Source organism: Trichomycterus rosablanca, chromosome 13 (genome assembly GCF_030014385.1).
Source record: "Trichomycterus rosablanca isolate fTriRos1 chromosome 13, fTriRos1.hap1, whole genome shotgun sequence".
Taxonomy (NCBI): domain Eukaryota; kingdom Metazoa; phylum Chordata; class Actinopteri; order Siluriformes; family Trichomycteridae; genus Trichomycterus; species Trichomycterus rosablanca.
In genome coordinates this window covers 5,021,679-5,038,422 of record NC_086000.1, presented here as the reverse complement: position 1 = coordinate 5,038,422, position 16,744 = coordinate 5,021,679, and the positions used below count along the sequence as shown (strand labels likewise).

General features: G+C 45.1%; 1 protein-coding gene across 6 annotated transcripts in view; it reads left to right on the top strand.

Moving 5' to 3' along the window:
* Window positions 1-16,262, top strand: part of gphna (gephyrin a) — a 57,394-nt gene extending 41,132 nt beyond the window's left edge. For 2 of the 6 annotated variants that reach the window (XM_063006785.1, XM_063006784.1), the window contains 16 exons: window positions 448-522; window positions 3,552-3,594; window positions 4,777-4,914; window positions 5,497-5,589; window positions 5,682-5,737; window positions 6,691-6,810; window positions 6,890-6,948; window positions 7,953-8,106; window positions 8,211-8,332; window positions 9,502-9,589; window positions 11,572-11,645; window positions 11,736-11,800; window positions 12,079-12,180; window positions 13,627-13,730; window positions 14,746-14,842; window positions 14,937-16,262. In XM_063006785.1, coding sequence (XP_062862855.1) covers window positions 448-522; window positions 3,552-3,594; window positions 4,777-4,914; window positions 5,497-5,589; window positions 5,682-5,737; window positions 6,691-6,810; window positions 6,890-6,948; window positions 7,953-8,106; window positions 8,211-8,332; window positions 9,502-9,589; window positions 11,572-11,645; window positions 11,736-11,800; window positions 12,079-12,180; window positions 13,627-13,730; window positions 14,746-14,842; window positions 14,937-15,070 — 1,524 coding nt within the window. In that variant the 3' untranslated portion in view covers window positions 15,071-16,262. Of the gene's footprint in view, window positions 1-447; window positions 523-2,393; window positions 2,457-3,551; window positions 3,595-4,776; window positions 4,915-5,496; window positions 5,590-5,681; window positions 5,738-6,690; window positions 6,811-6,889; window positions 6,949-7,952; window positions 8,107-8,210; window positions 8,333-9,501; window positions 9,590-11,571; window positions 11,646-11,735; window positions 11,801-12,078; window positions 12,181-13,626; window positions 13,731-14,745; window positions 14,843-14,936 lie in introns of all 6 variants that reach the window. The other 4 variants (XM_063006789.1, XM_063006788.1, XM_063006790.1 and 1 more) reach the window with 3 other exon arrangements.
* The last annotated feature ends 482 nt before the right edge of the window (window positions 16,263-16,744 follow it).

Below are 16,744 nucleotides of genomic sequence, written 5' to 3'. Positions count from 1 at the left end.
CCCATCATCATGGTTTGGATTCACCTTCCTGCCGCTATTTAACCACTCCGTTATACAGTAGAGTAGCTTGGAAAAAGTCAAGGAGTATGTGTGTGGTCGTACGTGCTAAGACTCTTCGTAAGACTCCGTCGCTGGCAGTACAATTGTAGAAAACATGTATGCTCAGGAAGGGAAGGACAATTTGCAAACTGCAGACAGCATGATCCCTCCACTAACCCCTTCAACTGATCCCATTCCCCAACCCCACCCAATTCCCGGGATCGTTTTGGATACATTTGGCCTGAACCATTGCTCATAGTTCATTATTGCTTCAGCAGATCCATTGTGTGTGTGTATGTGTGTGTAGTGTTGTACAGTTGTCTGTGTGTGATCTGTCGGTGTGTATGACCGTGCGTGTGTGTGTGCGGGCAAGGATGAGGTAAGTTACTGTCCTGTGGCTTTCTCCAGGCGTCACGGAGAGAGTTCAGGGCGCACCTGGATGAAGTCATCACGCTCAAGTCAAGGTACTCTACCTTGGACCAGGTAAACAGCTCTGCTCTACTCTACCCCTCCCTTGTTGTATAGGGATCTGTACACACACACATACACACAGTCATTTTCACGAATGGCCCACAGCTTATTACGGAGCGTCTAACATTCAGATTATTAGAAGCGTAATAAAGCTGTGAATTCCAACACTGGCCGATCATTCGACTCCGCCTGGTTAAACACACAACGTTGCTCATCGTATCTGATCTGACACTCATTTATTATTCATTAGTTTTGTCTTTTTTGCCTTTTTTTGCTCTGTTCTCATGCTGACTGACCAGCCACCATTCATTACGTGTGTGTGTGTGTGTATGGGCATCATTGTCTTGACCTTTTTTTGGTGGCTTCCAGCTATAGTTAGGAATATTTGTGTATTTGTGTTTGCATACCAGTGTTTAGAATGGAGCTACACTATATACACTGATCAGCCATAACATTAAAACCACCTCCTTGTTTCTACACTCACTGTCCATTTTATCAGCTCCACTTACCATATAGAAGCACTTTGTAGTTCTACAATTACTGACTTTAGGTGACAGATCATTCTCAGCACTGCAGTGACACTGACATGGTGGTGGTGTGTTAGTGTGTGTTGTGCTGGTATGAGTGGATCAGACACAGTTTTTAGTTTTTATATACCGTGTCCACTCATGGTCCACTCTATTAGACACTCCTACCTAGTTGGTCCACCTTCAGCAGCATTGCTGTGTCTGATCCAATCAGCACAACACACACTAACACACCACCACCATGTCAGTGTCACTGCAGTGCTGAGAATGATCCACCACCCAAATAATACCTGCTCTGTAGTGGTCCTGTGGGGGTCCTGACCATTGAAGAACAGGGTGAAAGCAGGTTAAAAAAAGTATGTAGAGAAACAGATGGACTGCAGTCAATAATTGTAGAACTACAAAGTGATTCTATATGGTAAGTGGAGCTAATAAAATGGACAGTGAGTGTAGAAACAAGGAGGTGGTTTTAATGTTATGGCTAATTGGTGGAATACCCTTGGAGACACCCCCTCTCAGATGTACCCAAACAGTCTGTTTAGACGCCCAGCCGGCCCTTACCACAGCCGAGAGTCAGATCTAACCACTGGGGGCGTAGCGTAATAAAAACCTTGGCACTGATTTTACATCAAATGCCCTTTCTGACGCAACCCTCCTATTTTATTCTGGCTTGGGACCTGCACTGAGAGCACTGACAAGTGCTCACAATGGCTAGATTGTTTTGGCCACACAGCCCAACCTCTGACATTAGCTATTCAGATGCCCAACAGGCCAGCAGCACCACTAAGATTCGAACCCAAGATCCCAGCAGTAGTGGGGTTGCGTACTTAACCACTGTGCCACTTGAGACCCATGCAACACTTAAGCATGTGCGAACTAATGGCTGTCTTGTTGGTCATACTTGAACTTGTCATGTATTGTGTGTTTAATCAATAGGATTGTGAAAATAATGGGGAAATGGGACGTCATCATGTCCCAAATATTGTCACTTGAATATAAATGTTTGCTTTTGGTCTGATCCATTCATCATCAAGTCATCTAGATGTTCATTCACGTTCTGTCCTATACTTGTGGCCTTTCGTTGCCATGTTGAGTTATTTCACACTTTTTCTGTCCATCTTCACGCTAACCAATTTTCTTTGCTGCCTGCCACCACCATCCACCAATACATCTATAGTATTGTATCACCAGTCATGCCTCGTGGGAAACCAGTTTGACCTTCAGTCTCAGCCCTCATCTGTCCACCTGTCTTGTATAAACCTTGCAAATCTGAGTCTAAATGCATTTTCTTTCTTTGGGGTCTCTTTTTTGCTCTGTCTGTTGTAAACCCCTTTTTGTTTCTGTCCATCACCAAAGCTCCATTCTAGGCTGGAGGGGCTCAGAGCCGATCGCAGGAGCCATAGGACCTACGACTCGCGAGTAACTATTCCCCCACCTCGTTTAAAAAAAAAAATGCAAAAAAAAAAATGTAAAAACAAAGGAGCTGCTTCCATCCGCAAACTCGGCTTTGCGTCAGGAGCTCAGACTCCTCGCTTCTTTCCTCTCTCTTGTTTTTTTCGTTGTGCTGCTGTCACTCACTCTTCTGTAGAAGCCACCCTTTACTCTCTAACACTTCACTTTTCCTTTCATTAGATGTACGGTGTGTCGGACCTGTGGTGAATTTATGTAGAGATCTGTTCTGTAGTTCCTTTTCATTTAGATTTTTGCTTCAGTGTGAGTCGTACCCCATCGTTCTGATTTTTTTTCCCGTTTTGTCATTCTATCGACGCTGGATGTTGAACGTTTAGTCCTCGTGTGGGTGCTAGTCTGTCGTTATTTGGATCGTGAGTAGAAATGGTTGGGGAATCTTCGCTTGTGTGTCGCTCCCTGTAGGCTGGGGTTTCGAATCAAAGGGTAAATGAGGTAAACAAGGGCTTCATTGCTCAAATAAATGAGTAAAGTCTTATTGATTGTGCTACAAACACACAGCTTTGGGTATAAATATCCTAGAACAAGAAAGCCCTCTTGTATTCTTGTATACCCTTGGCCTAAGGGAACATTATTATACTTGGTACTTGACAGTAGTTTAATGACTTGACTGTTATTTTCGAATGCAGAATATAACATTGCTATTATTATTATTATTATTATTAGTTTTTCACTAAACAATTCGAGTGGATTCTGTCCTCACAATCAATCCTGTCCACTACACAATGCTGCATCACACATCTGGCTCACCACTGCTGTCTGTGTGCGCCCCAACACTAATAGCCACACCACACCGACACCCCGATAATAATGATAATAATGGCGGTAGGACTGAAGAAGTCATGTGTGTCTCCGAGTCTTCTTTTGGTCGCCGTGTGTAGACGTTTAAAACGACTGTCCTGATCTCGGAACGCTGCTGTTCCGGATTGAGAACGACGGTCTCTCTTGGGGGTCTTTCTCATCCCTTTGTTTCTTCTTTCTCCTCTCTGCTCTTTCCCTCTTTTCTCGCCTCCGTCCCCTCTCATCCTGTCTTTCCTTCTTGTTTAGGTGCAGTCGCGGTGCGGCAGTAAAGAGAACATCCTAAGAGCAAGTGAGTATAACCTACAAAAAATTCATGTATATATTATTTGATATGGGTGTGGCTGGAACACCTGAGCTCAGCAGCTTAGAGCGGTGTCTACAATTTTGAGGTATTTTTGTGACCTTCTGCACTACTGTTTATAGTTTTGTCATACACTGTATGCTTAAAGTATGTGTCCAATGAGTTTATAGTCAGGGTGTCCATAAACATTACGATCACCCACAAGGAGGTGGTTTTAATGTTATGGCTGATCGGTGTGTGTGCGTGTGTATATATATATATATATATATATATACACACCGATCAGCCATAACATTAAAACCACCTCCTTGTTTCTACACTCACTATTTTATCAGCTCCACTTACCATATAGAAGCACTTTGTAGTTCTACAATTACTGACTGTAGTCCTTCTGTTTCTCTACATGCTCTCTTAGCCCCCTTTCATGCTGTTCTTCAATGGTCAGGACCCCCACAGAGCAGGTATTATTTAGGTGGTGGATCATTCTCAGCACTGCAGTGACACTGACATGGTGGTGGTGTGTTAGTGTGTGTTGTGCTGGTATGAGTGGATCAGACACAGCAGCACTGCTGGAGTTTTTAAACATCTCACTGTCACTGCTGGACTGAGAATAGTCCACCAACCAAAAATATCCAGCCAACAGCGCCCCGTGGGCAGCGTCCTGTGACCACTGATGAAGGTCTAGAAGATGACCGACTCAAACAGCAGCAATAGATGAGCGATCGTCTCTGACTTTACATCTACAAGGTGGACCAACTAGGTAGGAGTGTCAGAGTGGACAGTGAGTGGACACGGTATTTAAAAACATCAGCAGTGCTGCTGTGTCTGATCCACTCATACCAGCACAACACACACTAACACACCACCACCATGTCAGTGTCACTGCAGTGCTGAGAATCATCCACCACCTAAATAATACCTGCTCTGTGGGGGTCATGTGGGGGTCCTGACCATTGAAGAACAGGGTGAAAGCAGGCTAAAAAGTATGTAGAGAAACAGATGGACTACAGTCAGTAATTGTAAAACTACAAAGTGATACTATATGGTAAGTGGAGCTGATAAAATGGACAGTGAGTGTAGAAACAAGGAGGTGGTTTTAATGTTAGATAACTGTCATGACAAAATATAATGTGGTCCCACTTACATGATTTCTGTCTGTCTTTCTTTCAGGTCACAGCGCAGTGGACATCACTAAGGTGGCTCGGAGGCACCGCATGTCCCCGTTCCCCCTCACCTCTATGGACAAGGCCTTCATCACTGTGCTGGAGATGACTTCGGTCCTGGGCACTGAGATAATCAACTATAGAGGTACAACACATTCACGTAATGAATGAAGTCTTTCACATCTACATCTAATTCTCAGATACCTTAAAATGCTGCCTACTGAGATGCCTTAATTGGCAATCCCAGCACATATGTTCAGATCATCACCAGGTCACCAGGAAGAGATGCTTAAAAGGCAGTCAGATATCTTCTGTGAAACATTGGAGTTGGATATATCCTGTTCTCTCTAATAACACCATTGATAGAATGCTAATTTTAAAAAGTCATTGCCTGTTCTGTTGATATACTAGATCAGGGGTTCGTGACCCTCGGGTGGGTCGCATAATTAAATAAACACATTTTAACAGGCGCATAAACATGAAATGAACTTGCACACGAACGCCCCCTTGTGGAGGCTTTACGTTACATCTTGTAACCCACAGTGCGACCAGATTACCACCACTTATACTAATTAAGTATGTTTCATCTTGTGTTTCATTTTGATGCATGATTAGTGTGGTTTGGGTCACAGTAAAATTAGTTAGCGTTAGCTTAGTTAGCATTCATTTTGATCGTCCTTTACTTAACCGATTGCTAACCTTTGTCCGTCCTTTTGTTTTCCTCTAGATGGAATGGGCCGAGTCTTAGCTCAGGACGTCTATGCCAAAGACAACCTTCCTCCTTTTCCCGCCTCTGTAAAAGATGGCTACGCTGTTCGAGGTGAGGGCTTCGGTGTCAACGAACACGCTAGTTTAACGCGAATTAGTCTTCGTATGTCTTTACGTTTATGGTGATTTCTGTGTGACTCTTAGCTGCTGATGGGCCAGGGGATCGATTTATCATCGGAGAGTCCCAGGCTGGGGAGCAAGTAAGCACACACACACACACACACACACACACACACAATTGTACTTATTGCTTTTGTTGTATTGGCAACCCATCAGCCACAGCATTAAAACCACCTCCTTGTTTCTACACTCACTGTCCATTTTATCAGCTCCACTTACCATATAGGAGCACTTTGTAGTTCTACAATTACTGACTGTAGTCCATCTGTTTCTCTACATTTTTTAGCCTGCTTTCACCCTGTTCTTCAATGGTCAGGACCCCCACAGGACCACCACAGAGCAGGTATTATTTAGGTGGTGGATCATTCTCGGCTCTGCAGTGACACTGACATGGTGGTGGTGTGTTAGTGTGTGTTGTGCTGGTATGAGTGGATTAGACACAGCAGCGCTGCTGGAGTTTTTAAATACCGTGTCCACTCACTGTCCACTCTATTAGACACTCCTATCTAGTTGGTCCACCTTGTAGCTGTAAAGTCAGAGACGATCGCTCATCTATTGCTGATGTTTGAGTTGGTCATCTTCTAGACCTTACTCAGTGGTCACAGGACGCTGCTCACGGGGCGCTGTTGGCTGGATGTTTTTGGCTGGTGGACTATTCTCAGTCCAGCAGTGACAGTGAGGTGTTTTAAAACTCCAGCAGCGCTGCTGTGTCTGATCCACTCATACCAGCACAACACACACTAACACACCACCACCATGTCAGTGTCACTGCAGTGCTGAGAATGATCCACCACCTAAATAATACCTGCTCTGTAGTGGTCCTGGGAGAGTCCTGACCATTGAAGAACAGCATGAAAGGGGGCTAACAAAGCATGTAGAGAAACAGATGGACTACAGTCAGTAGTTGTAGAACCACAAAGTTCTTCTATATGGTAAGTGGAGCTGATCAAATGGGCAGTAAGTGTACATGCATTTTAGTGTGATGCAATAGTGTATTTATTGTGTGTGTGTGTGTGTGTGTGTGTGTATATAGCCCACTCACACAGTGATGCCAGGCCAGGTGATGAGAGTGACCACGGGAGCGCCGATTCCCTGCGGAGCGGACGCCGTAGTACAAGTAGAGGATACGGAACTTCTGCGAGAGTCTGAAGATGTAAGTCTCTCATTTCGCAAAATCCGCTAAGGCAGGACACGCCCACGGATGTAGATACACTTACGTGTTTGCATTTTAGGGCACAGAAGAACTAGAGGTGAGGATCTTGGTGCAGGCGCGTCCAGGCCAGGACATCAGGTCAGTATTATAGTATCCGTATTTTATAGGGGGCACTCGAGCGGTGTGAAGTTTGTGTCCTAGCGGCGCTATTGGCTCGACTGGGGGTAGGATAGGGTCCACTGTTGGCTGGTGTGAAAGAGCGGCCAGTCTGCTTGTCAGTTTTACCGGCAGCGACTTTTTGCCTCTTGTCACCCGAATCGCTGATCGCTCATCACCCTGTGTTCACACCGGCAGCATCATCATCACCATCGCCTTTTTACTGACCCTTTAGACCAGCAGCAGGGAAGGTACAAGTGACAGAGGAGTTGTAACGTTTGTGTAGTTATTATAAGATGATGAGCAACGTTTTACCCCCTGTACTGGGACACGATGCAAAATATCCACATCATTTTTCTTCATTTAAAAATGGTTACATGCAGATCTGCAAGTGCTTAACAATAACATGCAGTCAGAGTCCATAGTGACCCAAAACCTCTTCAGTTTTACCCTCAGTTCAGACCGGCAGTGACTTTTTGCCTCTTGTCGCCCGACTTGCTGATCGCTTATCACCCTGTGTTCACATTGGCAGCGTCATCATCAATTTTTTACTAACCCTATAGGCCAGCGGGTGTGGGGGAGGTACAAGTGACAGAGGAGTCGTAACGTTTGTGTAGTTATTATAAGATGATGAGCAAAGGTTTACTGTTCATACTGGGACATGATGCAAAATATCCACATCATTTTTCTTAATTAAAAAATGCTTACATGCAGATCCACAAGTGCTTAACAATAACATGCAGTCAGACTTCATAGTGACCCCAAAAAAAGTTCAATTTTACCCTCCGTTCAGAATCGTTCATCACCCTGTGTTCACACTGGCAGCGTCATCATCGCTTTTTTTTACTGACCTTCAAGTCTAGTGGACAGAGGACTCATAACAAGGAATAAAAATGACTAAATGACATTCAAATTTATAAATAAAATTCTTTGTATACATAGTTGTCATATATTGACCTGTTATATTGTCAACTCAACACACGCAGGCCTATAGGTCACGACATAAAGCGCGGAGAGTGTGTGCTGGCCAAAGGGACGCACATGGGCCCGTCCGAAATCGGCCTTTTGGCCACGGTGGGGGTCACAGAAGTGGAGGTGCACAAGTTCCCCGTCGTAGCGGTCATGTCCACTGGTAATGAAGTGAGTACATCATCTGTCTTTTGGAATATCTAAATTGTATTTCAACTGTGTGTTCTTTCTAGTTATTGTGTGTGTGTGTGTGTGTGTGTGTGTGTGTTGTGTAGTTATTGAACCCGGAAGACGACCTCCATCCAGGAAAGATCAGGGACAGTAACCGTTCTACGTTGCTGGCCACCATCCAGGAGCACGGCTACCCCACCATTAACCTCGGCATCGTCGGAGACAAGTATGTACTCTATATATATATATACATAGACTATATTGCCAAAAGTATTCACTCACCCGTCCAAATCATTGAATTCAGGTGTTCCGATCACTTCCATGGCCACAGGTGTATAAAGCCAAGCACCTAGTCATGCAGACTGCTTCTACAAACATTAGTGAAAGAATGGGTCGCTCTCAGGAGCTCAGTTAATTCCAGCGTGGTACCGTGATAGGATGCCACCTGTGCAACAAGTCCAGTCGTGAAATTTCCTCACTACTAAATATTCCACAGTCGACTGTCAGTGGTATTATAACAAAGTGGAAGCGATTGGGAACGACAGCAACTCAGCCACCAAGTGGTAGCTACGTAAAATGACAGATCGGGGTCAGCGGCTCCTGAGGCGCATAGTGTCAATCGCTACAGACCTCCAAACTTCACGTAGCTACTCACTGCTCAAGAACAGTGAGTAGAGCTTCATGGAACGGGTTTCCATGGCCGAGCAGCTGCATCCAAACCTTACATCACCGAGCGCAATGCAAAGCGTCGGATGCAGTGGTGTAAAGCACGCCGCCACTGGACTCTAGAGTGACGAATCACGCTTCTGGGTTTGGTTTGGTTGCCAGGAGAACGGTACCTGTCTGACTGCATTGTGTCAAGTGTAAAGTTTGGTGGAGGGGGGATTATGGTGTGGGGTTGTTTTTCAGGAGTTGGGCTCGGCCCCTTAGTTCCAGTGAAAGGAACTGTTGATGCTTCAGCATACCAGCTTAACTTTGTGGGAACAGTTTGGGGATGGCCCCTTCCTGTTCCAACATGACTGCGCACCAGTGCACAAAGCAAGCTCCATAAAGACGTGGATGAGAGAGTTTGGTGTGGAAGAACTTGGCTGGCCTGCACAGAGTCCTGACCTCAACCCCAAATTCAACTATAAATTTCGTGGGGGGTTTTTTAAACCTGTGGGCCAACTTTCATTTGACCTCTAAAACTTGTAGTTTGGACACCCCTGTCATATACTGTTGAGTCAAAACATTAGGACCACCCACCTAATATGCTGTCAAATCAGCTTTGACCCGCTTTGATTTTGCCTCGTCTGTGATTACTTAGTGAACCATTAATAGTCAGCCTACAGTAATTAGGATTGATTGATTGAAGTTGGTGTGGTTTTTTAATTTGATTTCCGCTTGTGCTTGCAGTCCGGACGACCTGCTGAACGCGCTGAACGAGGGAATCAGTCGTGCTGATGTCATCATCACATCTGGAGGAGTGTCCATGGGAGAGAAGGTGGGAATTTTACACATGACTGTATGTATCCCCATCAGGCTTAAAGTTGTCTCTGCAAGCTTTGCACATCTGGATATGGATTGTATATACACTGATCAGCCATAACATTAAAACCACCTCCTTGTTTCTACACTCACTGTCCATGTTATCAGCTCCACTTACCATATAGAAGCACTTTGTAGTTCTACAATTACTGACTGTAGTCCATCTGTTTCTCTACATACTTTGTTATCCCCCTTTCACCCTGTTCTTCAATGGTCAGGACCCCCACAGGACCACCACAGAGCAGGTATTATTTAGGTGGTGGATCATTCTCAGCACTGCAGTGACACTGACATGGTGGTGGTGTGTTAGTGTGTGTTGTGCTGGTATGAGTGGATCAGACACAGCAGTGCTGCTGGAGTTTTTAAATACCGTGTCCACTCACTGTCCACTCTATTAGACACTCCTACCTAGTTGGTCCACCTTGTAGATGTAAAGTCAGAGATGATCGCTCATCTATTGCTGCTGTTTGAGTCGGTCATCTTCTAGACCTTCATCAGTGGCCCAGGACGCTGCCCATGGGGCGCTGTTGGCTGGATATTTTTGGTTGGTGGACTATTCTCAGTCCAGCAGTGACAGTGAGGTGTTTAAAAACTCCAGCAGCACTGCTGTGTCTTATCCACTCATACCAGCACAACACACACACTAACACACCACCACCATGTCAGTGTCACTGCAGTGCTGAGAATGATCCACCACCTAAATAATACCTGCTCTGTGGTGGTCCTGTGAGAGTCCTGACCAATGAAAAACAGCATGAAAGAGGGCTAACAAAGCATGCAGAGAAACAGATGGACTACAGTCAGTAATTGTAGAACTACAAAGTGCTTCTATATGGTAAGTGGAGCTGATAAAATGGACAGTGAGTGTAGAAACAAGGAGGTGGTTTTAATGTTATGGCTGATCCGTGTACACGTTAAATGTATTTATTTCTTTAAAAAATTTTGCCTCTGGCAATAACCACAGCCATGTGGTTGGTATAAGCTATGATCAATCGGAACCGGTGCTAAATTGCAGTAGTTTCTATCTAGTATTTTGTGTTTTGAAATCTTTCCACACTTTATTGTGTTGTGAATTTGATTTTGAGTGCATATAATTGCCATTTTACCCTTAATCTCCACTTAATCGCCCATCATAGCAAAGTGATTCAGACTTCTCCAAATTGCGCTCAGGTGCATCCTGTTTGCTTCAATTATTCTTCAGATGTGTCCATAACTCAATTGGAGTCCACCTGTTACAATCTAAATCGATTGGACATAGTTTGGAAAGGCAAGCATCTGGGTCTATAAGGGAAAAGGACAAACGCTAAGCCATTTGTGGCAAGGAGTAGATCAGGGCTTTGAGTGTTCCTTGGACCACAGTGATCTCACTTATCTTGAAATGGAAGGAGCTTGATACAAGGATTAAGCTTTTTAGATTTAACTTAATGGTCACAAAGAGCTTCCAAAGGTGCAGAGATGAGAACCTGTTGGATGCACAACCGTCCCTGAGGCACTCCATAAATCATGCCGTTAAAGCAGAGTGACAAAACGAAAGCTATATGACGGGCCGCGTGGAGTTTGCCAAACGGCAGAACGCCCAGCACTATTTTACACCGTCTGGATAACAGCATTACTACATGGTGGTGAAACATGGTGGTGGTAGCATCATGCTATGACTGGGAGACATGATAGGCAAGTCGATGCAGCCAAACACAGTAACAATTTCAATGTAAACATCGGAGCCACACTGGCGCATTAGTTCACCTTTCAGCGTGACGATAAACTGATATCTGATAGTGTACGGCCGAACGGACGAACAGGATCTGAGGGAGGATCTGTGTTGAAGAATGGGATAAACTGCCTCAATCCAGGTTGCCCCCAGACCTGCAGCTGTCAGTTCTGCCAAAGGGGCTTCGATTACTCAGCATGATGAATGTCTTTTTTTCTTTCCTCTATCAGGACTACTTGAAGCAGGTCCTAGATATTGACCTCCATGCCCAAATCCACTTTGGTCGGGTGTTCATGAAGCCAGGGTAAGAACCGGGCAAAGGCTGGGCATTGCACATCAAACTAACATGACTAAAAATAGTGCCAGTGACATTTATCTTTTTTTTTGTGTTTAGTCTTCCTACCACATTTGCCACCTTGGATATCGACGGCACACGGAAGCTGATCTTCGCTCTGCCAGGTATGGATCTGCCCAGGAATGAACAATGTGCCCCGTTGATGTGGTTTATAGCTTAAAACCAATGACTCAGCATATCTATCCTTAGCATAAGACGTTTAGATTCTAGAGAAAACAAACGGGCTGCCCCTTTGCCTATCCCAACCAATAAAGATCCGTCCAGCTCCCTTCCCTCGCCTGCACGGTGCCTCCCCTGTCCGAACCCGCGCCCAGTTTGTATTCCAGGTCAGGCGGTCAGCGATGACAGCGGCTCTTTCTATCTTTATATTCCCCTGCTAAAGGTAATTTCACCTTCAGAGACAAGGGGGCGACTCTCCTCGAGGCCGTGCCCACGAGCGACGGCGAGGTCGGCAGGCCGCCCGCGCCCGCTGCTCCACGCGGAAGTAAGGAACCGCTCGTCCGTCTCTACTCTACCATGAGCTCAGAAAACGGAAATAAACCGCAATACAAATTCTGATACCAAGCGCAAACCCTTTGTCTTCTGGCGAGTAGATACTTGGAGGTATATCACTAGATGATACACCTTAGCTTACAGAAGCCTTTGCTACGAGCACCACCAAGGGAAAACGCTGACAAGTTCTCTTCGTCCGTTCTTTTGTGATCTTTTTATGTTCTGTTTTCTGAGAGAGAAGCTTTCAAGCTTTTGTTCGTGGCTCTGTGGCTTCCTGTATCGCTGTTGGTTGGGCTGAGTGTTGCTGTGAGTCTCGTGTTGCTTAATGGTGTCAAACGGCTGAATGTCTGGAGCCTTTCTCCTCCTGTCCTCTCTTTCTCTCTTTCTCTTATTTATTTTAGGATCAAAGCTATCTATGCCACACTAAATTATTAACTTGTATGAGTAATGGAACACATCAAAGAGTCTGAATGCAGTGGAACCCTGATAATCCAGGCTAATGACCGGCAAAACACGCTAGCACACCAGAGCTGGGATTTCGAATACATCGTATCGTATCGAATCTCAGCTCTGCCATCCAGCTGGGCGGCTACATGAACAACGTTTGGCTGTTGTTCATCCAGGGAGGGAGCCGAAGAGGGACCTCATAACTGATGCACTACGACCTCTGCTGGCTGGTTGATGGCGTCTGCACAGAGTAGAGGAATAATGCTGATCAGGGTGTGGCTCTCCGTGCACAGTGCTGATCCGCATATGCACTCGCCTAGTGTGGGTGACGAGATGCATACGGCTGCTGCCCACGTGTCAGAGGGGGCGTGGGTTAGCTTCGTTCTCCTCAAATCAGAGCGGGGTCGGCATTAGTGGAGAGAAAGCGTGATGCAATCGGGCAATTGGACGTTCTAAAAAGTCTAAAAAAGAAGGATGTGGTCTGGGCTTTTCGCAGGCCAGTGAGCCTTCTTTAAATTGACCTCTTATTATTAATATAATACGAGATATATTGTTATACGCAGATTTGATTGGCTAATGTCTGTCACAGCTGTGATTGGCTAACATCTACCGGGTGGGAGGGCTGGAGAGATTCCCTATCACTGCTGCAATTACTACCAGGGTAGTTGGATATGACTAGATTGGGAGAAAACTGTGTGTGGCTGAAACATTTGAAATCTGTTCAGTAAAAAGATAGAAGTACGACTTTCTTCTTCTCTTGCATCTCTGTCTCTCTTTAAGCACTTTTTATTTGCTCTTTAATTGTGTTTGGAAATAGCAGCGCTGGGAAAGGCAGCACGTCATCATCCTCCGGATCTCAAACCTAAGCCTCGCCTTGTTTCACCCCCCTGCCCCCACCCCCACCATATACTATACCTTTATCCCTTTCATAATGTGTTCATTTCTCTCCTCTCGCTCCCATTCACGCTCTATCTATCTCCATCCTTCTCAGGAAACCCTGTGTCGGCTGTTGTTACCTGTAACCTCTTTGTAATCCCTGCTTTAAGAAAAATGCAGGGCATCCTGGACCCAAGACCCACAATTATCAAAGCCAGGGTAAGTATAGATCTTATGTTTTTTCTGACATAATCATGATTGATGATGTCGATGTTTTATTGAAGGAAGCGTAACAAGTTTAATCTAGCAACATCTAGTGTTGAACATGATTAGTTAGTTAAAATATACAGTTACATTTTTCTGTTTGTCATATAAGGATGCAAAACTAGTTTATTTTGTCCTAATATGTGAAGGTATGACTCCAAAAGTATGTGGACACTTATTCTAATATTGGCACAGTTGCTAGCTGAGAGTTTGGAGAGACACACTATGCTCCATGTTGCTTCCTCTTTACTCATACATAGCACGAGTGCATATAGCAGTAGGGAGAAATCCCATCCAACCTTTCCACCCTCCCACTCTCAGATACGGTCAGTTGCATCTGTTGGATGCCCTGCCAGGTTGGTAGCGTAGTTGATATTCAACCTTGTAAGCTTGAACACTTCAGTGTTGGACCCCAGTACCAATTTTTGTATCTTTACCTCGAGGTTTGGTACTGGGGTGGCACGGTGGCTAAGTGGGTAGCACTGTCGCCTCACAGCTAGAAGGTCCTGGGTTCGATCCCCAGGTGGAGCGGTCCGGGTTCTTTTCTGTGCGGAGTTTGCATGTTCTCCCCGTGTCTGCATGGGTTTCCTCCGGGTGCTCCGGTTTCCTCCTACAGTCCAAAAACATGCAGCCAGGCTAATTGGAGACACTGAATCGTCCTGTAGGTACCCGGCCACTAGGATGCATAAACCAGTGCATTGTAGTGCCGGTCCCAAGCCCGGATACATAGGGAGGGTCGTGTCAGGAAGGGCATCCGGCGTGAAAACTGTGCCAAATCAGTAATGCGGATCACGATCTAACGGAAGCAGCCGAGGAAATAGAAAGACCTCACAGTTTGGTACTAGGTCCGCTTTTAATACAGTCGTGCAGCAGTTACATCGAGAAAACTGCGAATTGGGCAATATGGGGCGAATATGTATGTATGAATCTGTTGTGATGTCATCATCATGCTGTATTCATCTTTTTATAGCTCTCCTGTGACGTAAAGTTGGACCCACGTCCAGAATACCACCGCTGTATATTGACGTGGCATCACCAAGAACCACTGCCTTGGGCACAGAGCACAGGTAAAAGAGAACACATACTTAGCATAGCGTACCTGTACTGTTGGGGTTTTGTGGCGTATTTTGGGATCTTATGCACTTTATCTGTTTCGGTCAGGAAATCAAATGAGCAGTCGGCTGATGAGCATGCGCAGTGCCAACGGCCTTCTGATGCTGCCTCCTAAAACAGAGCAATACGTGGAGCTGCACAAAGGCGAGGTGGTGGACGTCATGGTCATCGGGCGGCTATGATGTCGCCCGAAGCGGACGTGAGAAGAAACGAAAGAAAAGCGGTGCATGTCCACATATCATTTATTATAACGTTATATGCAACGGCACAGCTAGTTTGTTTTGGGGTTCGTTTGGGGTTTGATTTGTTTCGTTTGGTTTTTCATTTTACGTTTTGTTGATTTGGATAAAAGTCGATCGAGTATAATCAACATTTCAAAGAAATTTATGAATATATGAATTTAAAGACGTGACAGTATTTCAAAGAAAGAAAAACATTTTAAATGAATATAAATATATATATATGAAACATAAGAGATTTATTCTGTAATATAATTAATATAATTATTAATGTAATTATATATAAATGTCATCATATTAAGCAACTCTATTCTCTTTCATTGCGATTGCTTTTGTGTGTTCAGTGCGACCTATAGACCTTATAGATAGCGGTAGCATTTTAATAAAAAGCTGCAGGCACCTGTCCAAAAACACATCTGCGGACTTATTTTCAGCAGAAACCCCGTTTTCGAGGAACCAAAGCGCTCGTCATGCTATCAGAGACTCTTTCGGTTTCCTGACGCGCCCAAGTGCGCCCTCACGACGCGCCAAGGTGACCCAGCTTTTCCCTTTAGTATTACACCGTATGCTCCATGGACGTGTCATTAAGACTCCATAAAGGCCTCACGGAAATCGCTTCGCTCGTCGTTTATCTTGTGAGTCGTGTTTATGGCCAACGGGCTGTCGGGAGATCGTGCGGTCACGAGGGCGAGAGATGAGACATGAGGGGGTGGTATCGTACGTGAGATACGGAAGTCTCACCGGCCGCGTACGCCAGCCCTGAACATCTGAACACCCCATTCGCTCTGCCCTTATTACTCCCATTTTTTCCTCTATCCAACAAGCTCGGCCCCCTCCCACAGGCTGAGCGTCGGACGCCTTTATCCGTTCGACTTATTTAAGTGCAGATAGCCTTTTTAACCTAAATACTTATAATGTACAGTCAACAAATGCAAGACTAATGTTGTACAGATACAAGACCAGCACTCCTACGGAATATACTGAAGCAATGAGGAGACATTAAACCCCCCCCTGTACTATAAAACGTTTTCTGTAACGATATTAAAACTGATACAAGAATTAAAATCCTTGATCATTATGTACAAATGTGGTCCAGTTTCTCTTTTTAAATAAACATTAAAAGCTGGCAAATTTATATGCCCTAGATGTTTTGTTTACCGATATGTGTGTTGGTACTTGGTTGTGTGTATAGTTACGGTAAACTGAAGGCAGATCCAGGGACCTGGGTTCTATCCTATAAGAAGCAAAGAAGCATTGTGGACTTAAAAGACTAAAGAAGAATAGGAGACAGAAGCACATGCATTCTTAAACTACAGGTGGCGCAGCGGTAAAAACGCATGCTGGAACCAGAGCTGGATCTCGAATACATCGTATCGAATCTTAGCTCTGCCTACCGGCTAGGCTGAGCGGCCACATGAACAACGATCGCCCCGTTGTTCAGATATGGGAGCCGGATAGGGTCTCTCTCTCATAACTAACGCTGATTGATGGCGCCTGCACAGAGATGAGAAAACAGTGCTGTCAGGGTGTGTCTCTTCGTACACAGTGTTGAGCTGCACTGCACTCGTCAAAGTGTAGGTGATAAGATTCATACGGCATGCTGCCCAGTCCGTGGCA